The 7,965-nt window shown below is 45.2% G+C and overlaps 1 protein-coding gene across 1 annotated transcript in view; it reads left to right on the top strand.

Annotated features, from left to right (window-relative positions):
- ARIH1 (ariadne RBR E3 ubiquitin protein ligase 1) overlaps nucleotides 1-7,965 on the top strand; it is a 118,384-nt gene that overhangs the window by 77,634 nt on the left and 32,785 nt on the right. Inside the window, exons 6-7 of the mRNA XM_014530397.1 lie at nucleotides 3,428-3,520; nucleotides 4,706-4,761. Of these exons, the coding sequence (XP_014385883.1) occupies nucleotides 3,428-3,520; nucleotides 4,706-4,761 (149 nt within the window). The remainder of the gene's footprint in view (nucleotides 1-3,427; nucleotides 3,521-4,705; nucleotides 4,762-7,965) is intronic.

Raw genomic sequence — 7,965 nt, 5'->3', positions numbered from 1 at the left:
GGATGTCCACCTGCTGGCTTAGGCCCACTCCCTGGGGGATCGGGCCTAAGCTGGCAGTCAGACATCCCTCTGGCAGCCCGGGAGCCCTCGGGGGATGTCCACTTGCCAGTGGGGTGCAGGCCTAAGCTGCAGTCGGACATCCTTAGCGCTGCTGAGGAGGCGGGAGAGCCTCCCACCACCAACGCTGTGCTGGCAGCCATCATCCTAGCTTGTGGCTGAGCAGAGCTCCCCCGGTGGGAGCTCACTGACCACCAGGGGGCAGCTCCTGCATTGAGCAACTGCCCCCTGGTGGTCATTGTGTGTCATAGTGACCAGTAATTCCCAGTCGTTCTGCTGTTAGGGTCAGTTTGCATATTACCCTTTTATTATATAGGATAGAGGCCTGGTGCATGGGTGGGGGCCGGCTGGTTTGCCCTGAAGGGTGTCCTGGATCAGGGTGGGGGTCCCACTGGGGTGCCTGGCCAGCCTGGGTGAGGGACTGAGAGAAGTTTTCAGGCTGGCCACACCCGCTTCAGGGTGGGGGTCCCCACTGGGGTGCCTGGCCAGCCTGGGTGAGTGGCTGATGGCTGTTTGCAGGCTGACCAAGCCCCCCAGCGGAGACCCTCAACCAATGGGGGTGTGGCCAGCCTGTGTGAGGGGCTGAGGGCCGTTTTCAGGCTGCCCACAGCCCCTTCATGGTGGGGGGGTCCCACTGGGCCGGCCTGGCCAGCCTGGGTGAGGGGCTGATGGCTATTTTCTGGCTGGCTGCGCCCCCCAGCGACCCAAGCTCTCAGCCTCTCCTTTTTTTCTTCTTTTCCTTTTTTTCCATGGTGGCCTGGAAGCAGGTATCTGGGATTTATTTATCTTCTATAATTGAAACTTTGTAGCCTTGATCGGAGCCCAGGGCCTGCCAGGGCAGGCGGGAAGCTTGGCTTCCTCCATCACCGGGGGCATCCCAAGCCTCCTGCTCGCTCCAGCTCCATGGCTGTGGCCATCTTAGTTGGGTTAATTTGCATACTGACTCCTGATTGGCTGCTCGGCATGGCTTGTGGGTGTAGCAGAGTGATGGTTAATTTGCATCTTTCTCTTTTATTAGTGTAGATTCTTAAAATAATGTAACCACTATTTGTCTTTTAAAAATATACTCCTCTAGACTCCCTAATGTTAAAGTACTTGATTCATATCTCATCATAGAATATAGTATACTTCATTTAGCCAACCTTCAAATCATATATGATTAGACCAAAATGTTACTATTTTCTTAGCTATCTGAATAAATCCTTTGGTTTCCATAATATTTTATTTATTTTCTAGGTTTGCTACATTCTGTGCAGTTCCATTAAGTTCTATATTTGTGTGACATATTTTTTAAATATTTTTATTGATTTCAGAGAGGAAGGGAGAGGGAGAGAGAGATAGAAACATCAATGATGAAGAGAACCATTGATTGACTGCCTCCGGTACACCGCACACTGGAGATCAAGCCCACAACCCTGGCATATGGCCCAACCGGGAATCAAACCGTGACCTCCTGGTCCATAGGTCGACACTCAGTTACTGAGCCATGCCAGCTGGCCTGACTTATCCTATATAATACAGAGCTAATATGCAAATGGTTGTCATGCCCTCATATCACCATGCTGTAACTGCTCAGACACTCAACACTGGGGAGAGAGGATTGGGGACCAGCCAGGCACAAATGAGCTCGCAAGAGAGGAATGGGGACCAGCCACGTTGTGGCCCAGGAGAGGGACAAGCTGCCTGCCCCACAGTCCCCACGGTCCTGGGCGCCAGCAGCTGTGGCCCAGGTGAAGCCGCCCGCTCACGGTCCCCTGCATCTGTGGCCGGCCAGAAGGAGGGAAGCCCCGGTCCCAAGTGCCTGCAACCAGCCGGAGGAGGGAATCCTGGGTACAGGGCAAGGCAGAGGCAGTTAGGGATGATCAGGCCAGCAGGGGAGCAGTTAGGGGCAATCAGGCAGGCAGGCAGGCAGAGGTGGTTAGGGGCGATCAGACAGGCAGGCAGGCAAGCGGTTAGGAGCCAGCGGTCCCAGATTACGAGAGGCAGTCGGACATCCCCCCAAGGGGTCCTGGATTGAAGAAGGTGCAGGCGGGGATGAGGGACTCCCCCCCGCCCCCTCCATGCACACATTTCGTGCACCGGGCCTCTAGTTTTTTATAATAGCTTTATAGAGATAATTCACATATACAGTTCACCTATTTAAAGTGTAGTCATATTTGTGCAACCATTGCCACAGTTAATTTTAGAATATTTTTATAACCCCAAAAAAGAAAACCTTAACCCTTTTACAGTCATGTCCTATTTTCTCCCAACTCCCCAGCTCTAGGCAATCACTAGTCTACTTTTTTTCTATGAAATTGCCCATTCTGGACCTTTCATATAAATGGAATCAAACAATATGTGGTATTTTATGACTGGCTTCTTTTACTTACCATAATGTTTTCAAGGTTTATGTTATATATTATGCGTCAATACTTTATTCCTTTTTATGGCTCAGTAATATTCCATTATATGGATATATTCCACATTTTGTCAGTTGATGGACATTTGGGTTGTTGGCACTTTGGAGCTATTATGGATAACGCTGCTATGAACATCTGTGTACAAGTTTTGGTGTGAACATGTTTTCATTTCTTTTGAGTATATACCTAGGAGTGGAATTGCTGGATCATATGGTAATTCTGTGTTCAATTTGAGAAACTGCTCGAATGTTTTTCAAAGTTTCTCCACCATTTTACGTTCCCACAGCAGTGTTTGAGGGTTCTAATTTCTACACACACTTGTTAACCTTGTTATCTATCTTTTTTATTATGGCTGTCCTAGCAGGTATGAAGTGGTGTCTCATTTTAGTTTTGATTTACATTTCCTTGGTGGCTAAGGATATTAGAGCATCTTTTCATATGCTTATTGGTACATGACATATTCTTATATTTAATACAACCTTGTTTGTCTTTCCTAAAAATTATAAATATGTACTATAGATGCATTTCTCATTAATTGTTTTGTGTTCAGTGTGTGTTCATGTCTAGATTCACCACCTAGATACTAATTTGAGGAGCCTTGTCAAATTGGACATTTTAGCCACTATGACAAATGTGACCTAATGGAGCCTTATTCTTTTTTTTTTTAAATATATTTTATTGATTTTTTTTTTACAGAGAGGAAGAGAGAGAGATAGAGAGTTAGAAACATCGATGAGAGAGAAACATCGATCAGCTGCCTCCTGCACATCTCCCACTGGGGATGTGCCCGCAACCCAGGTACATGCCCTTGACCGGAATCGAACCTGGGACCTTTCAGTCCGCAGGCTGACGCTCTATCCACTGAGCCAAACCGGTTTCGGCCTAATGGAGCCTTATTAAGTCACAATGTAACATAGTGTTTTTTCTGATACTCTCTTTTAAAAGTCCCTGTATTATTTTTGTTGCAGTATTTCACTGGCCTTGAATGTGGACATAAGTTTTGTATGCAGTGCTGGAGTGAATATTTAACCACTAAGATAATGGAAGAAGGCATGGGACAGGTAAAGATGCCATTTTAGTTTTTGTTGAATTTCCTACAGGTTTAAACGCTTGTACAAATATAAACAGGTGAAGCATTCTGCTTTAAGAATTGCATGAGAACTTTTTCTAGGTTAAAACAACAAAAAGATAATTGAGGTTTTCTTTCTGTTTACAATGTGACATTCCAGTTAAAGATCCAATCCAGTAATGTTTTCTCAGTGGGCATTAACATTTATGTATGTTTGAACAATTTTGTCTGACCTCTTGCTTTTGCTTTTCAACTTTTATATTGAAAAAGCAATTCAGGTCAGTAATTCTAGTTACCTTATAGCATGCACGTCAAACTCAAAGGCTAACACGGGCCAAATAAACAAGGTTTAAGTTTGTGGGCTGCAAAAAAACAAAAGCTTCAATTTTCATAGAAACATAGATTTATTTCTATAGAGACATGCTGAATACAAAGGCTGAAATAAACGAGTAATCATTAACATGAATAGAACATTTTAATAAAAATTAATATATTTTTCTTGAACATTAACTTACCAGACCCTGAATAACTATACAAATTAATAAGCGTATGCAAATAAACCTATTGTTCTTGTTCTCCGAAAGCGGAATATTTCCTGTTGCACACACCAAACAAGTTAATTTTTACTAGTGACCCAGTGTGCGAAATGTGCGAGACCCAGACCCGTGGGAAATAGCGCAAGACCCAGGACCCCAGGCCCCACTGCGCCATGAGACTAATGACATGGCAATCAGCTGCTAAAATATTCTCTGCTAGTATTAGTGGAGAGAAATGGTGCACCTGCGCGTAAGGTGTGTAAGAGAAATGAATGCAACACGATTATAGTAATTAGTCATTAGCGAGCATTGTAGTTCGTTATTAATAATTATGTATAACAGGATATTGTAAACATTAAGTTACTAAATTTTTTATTAAAAGGTTTCTTACATACTGTTGAATTGGCTTGAGCCACAAAAATATTCATTGTGGGCCACATGGGCCGTGAGTTTGACATGCTTGCCTTATAATGATAAACACAATCATATACATGCATTTCCTTTAATGGAAAGGGAATGATTAATAGCCTATAAATGTTGAGGTATCCAGTATCCTTAGAACCTAGCAAAATGCCTTGCGATGATAAGCATTCAATAAATATTTGTTGAATGAAGACAGTTTAAATTTCAATCTTTTTCAGACAATTTCGTGTCCTGCTCATGGTTGTGATATATTAGTGGATGACAACACAGTTATGTAAGTATTTTTGGTAGATTCTGCATTTTAAATACTGATTAGTTGATTCAACCAAGTTAATTTTTGTTCACCTTAAGGGAGCTGGAATTATTTTTGTCTTTTTTTTTTATTATTGTTTTATTGCTTAAGTATTACAAAGAGTATTACATATGTCTCCTTTTTTTCCCCGCCCTTGACAATCCCCTGCCCTCCCCTACCCCCCAGTGTCTTATGTCGATTGGTTATGCTTATGGGAGCCGGAATTTTTAAAGTCTGAGGAGATTTTCTAATCTATATTCCTTTGTAGTAGTACAAAGGCCCATTTTAAACTTAGTTTAATGCCCAGTCACTATTCTGGTAAACTTTGTAATGCATGATAGTTAGATCTCAGTAAACCTTGTAATTTGAAATAAGAAATGTCATTGTTTCAGTTGAGTGAGTTCCTTTGGAAAGCAGATGCCACGGTAGAGTTAAAAGAGAAAGAGATTTACTGTGGGATTGCATCTGTGCAGGATAAAGTGGAGAACGAGTAGGAATAGATAGACCTTTATGCTGGTCTGACCTATTAAAGGAGAAAAAGAAGGAAGGGGGCATTCAGTAGGAAGAAATTCAGATTATGATGCAGCTGTGAGTCTTCTGAAGCCCCGTGAGGCGCTTCATTTCATAGATTGAACACAGAGTAATGCCTCAATAAGCAAAAATGGTCAGGCCCTGATACCCTTACTATGTTCAGTCATTCTCTGGGTGCTACCCAGTGGGAATGTGGCCTCAGCTGGAACATTGCTACAGATACCAAGAGCACTGCAGCTGGAGGCTGTGGCTAACTACTCTCCTTGTAAAAGGGAGAAAGAAACTTGAAGAAATAGTTCCTGACCCTGGGGTAAAGTCCCAACCAAGCTGGTTAATTCCTGAGTCAGTGTTGTTTGGGCTGTGGGATGTGGTTAAGAAAGTTATTGTTTTATAAAATTTTACTAGTGACCCAGTGCGCGAAATGTGCGAGACCCAGACCCGCGGGAAATAGCGCAAGACCCAGGACCCCAGACCCCACTGCACCATGAGTCAAGTCCCTGCCTACCCGCGCACGCAGCCCCACCCACCCACGCATGCCTTGCTGCGCACACAGCCTCCTGGTGACCGGTCTTGGTTGTTATGGCGGTAGGGCCACTGGGTTTTATAATATAGATTTGGGAGGGGGACTAGATGGGAAATGGAGAAAATATATTTCCAACACCTAAAATGAATATGGCTAATATCATAAGGGCTTTTTACAAATCAGTAAGAAAATTCTATGGAGAGAACATGAAAATGCAGTTCACAATGAAAGAAATTTAAATGGTTGCATAGTGAAAGAAATGGAAATGGTTATGAACAATAGCTAACATGCTTACTTACATAAATGTAAATCAAAATTGGAGTAAACTTTTTTTTTTTTAAATCCTTACCTGTGGGTACTTTTTCCATTGATTTTTAGAGAGTGGAGGTGGGGGGCAACCGGGGAGAGAAGAAACATCAATGTGAGGGAGACGCATTAACTCCTGCATGTTCCCTGACTGGAGGTGGGGATCGAACCCATGACACTTCATTGTGCAGACTAATGCTCTAACCACTGAGGATACCAGCCAGGGCAGATAAAATAACTTTTTTGTTGTTAATCCTCACCTGAGGATATTTCTCCATTGATCTTTTAGAGAGAGGGAAAGACAGAGAGAAACATCGATGTGAGAGAAAAACATCAATTGGTTGCCTCGTGCACCTCCCCCACCCAGGGCCTGGGCGGGTGGAGGAGCCTGCAATTAACGTATGTGCCCTTGACCATAATTGAACTGGAACCCTTTGATCTGCAGGCCAACACTTTATCCACTGAGCCAAACTAGCTAGGGCAAAATAACTTTTTTTTAAAGTCCTTTTTACATTTCATATTGGTAAGGAGTAAAGATTTGGTAACGTGAGTGAGAATATAGTACAATAAGAGTATAAACTCTTGCAAACACTTTTTAATGCAGTTTGGCAATTTCTACAAATGTATATGTGTAAAAATATATATTTCTTCCTCTCTGAAATAAAATTTTAAAAAGACAAAAAAGGAAAACTCTAAACAATGGAAGTAAGAAGGCAGCAATCTTCCTATCTAATAAAAGAAAAACATGCAAATTGGTCCTCACTCTGCTACACCCACAGGCCACGCCCACCAGCCAATCAGGAGCAAGTATGCAAATTAACCAAACCAAGATGGCAGCAGCCACGGAGCTGGAGTGAGGAGGAGGCTTGGGTTGCCCGGGGCAATGGAGGAAGCCAAGCTTACTGCCAGCCTTGGCCGGCCCTGGGCTCCACCCAAGGCTACAAAGTTTCAATCCCAGATACCTGCTTCCAGCCTGCTGTGGCCTCTGCTCAAGGAGGCGCTGAAATAAATAAATCCCAGATACCTGCTTCCAGCCCTCCCTGGCCTCTGCTCAAGGAGGCGCTGAAAAAAAAGAAAGAAAGAAAGAAAGAAAGGAGAGGCTGGGAGCTTGGGTCGCCGTGGGTGAGTGGCCAGCCTGAAAACAGCCATCAACCCCTCACCTAGGCTGGCCAGGCACCCCAGCGGGACACCCCACCCTGAAGGGGCTGTGGGCAACCTGAAAACGGCTCTCAGCCCCTCACTCAGGCTGGCCAGGCACCCCAGTAGGGGTCCCCACCCTGAAGGGGATGTGGCCAGCCTGAAAACATCCCTCAGCCCCTCACTCAGACTGGCAAAACCCCCGTGGAGTGAGGGTCCACACTGGGGGGCTTGACCAGCCTGCAAACAGCCATCAGCCCCTCACCCAGGCTGGCCAGGCACCCCAGCGGGACCCCCCACCCTGAAGAGGCTGTGGCCAACCTTCAAACAGCCACCAGCCCCTCACTCAGGCTGGATAGGCACTCCAGCAGGGACCCCCACCCTGAAGGGGGTGTATCCAGCCTGAAAACGGCCCTCAGCTGGCCAGGCACCCAAGCGGGACCACCACCCTGATCTGGGACACCCTTCAGGGCAAACCAGCTGGCCCCTACCCATGTACCAGGCCTCTATCCTATCTGATAAAAGAGTAATAATCAAATTAACCATCAATCCATCTCTCCGTTACAAAGATGGTGATGGCCACGGAGCTGGAGCGAGCAGGAGGCTTGGGTTGCCCCTGGCGATGGAGGAAGCCAAGCTTCCCGCCTGCGCTGGCGGGCACTGGGCTCCACTCAAGGCTACAAAGTTTC

The sequence above is a fragment of the Myotis brandtii genome, unplaced genomic scaffold (genome assembly GCF_000412655.1).
Source record: "Myotis brandtii unplaced genomic scaffold, ASM41265v1 scaffold74, whole genome shotgun sequence".
Taxonomy (NCBI): domain Eukaryota; kingdom Metazoa; phylum Chordata; class Mammalia; order Chiroptera; family Vespertilionidae; genus Myotis; species Myotis brandtii.
The sequence above is the reverse complement of the archived record's forward strand: the minus strand, read 5'-3'. Positions and strand labels throughout refer to the sequence as shown.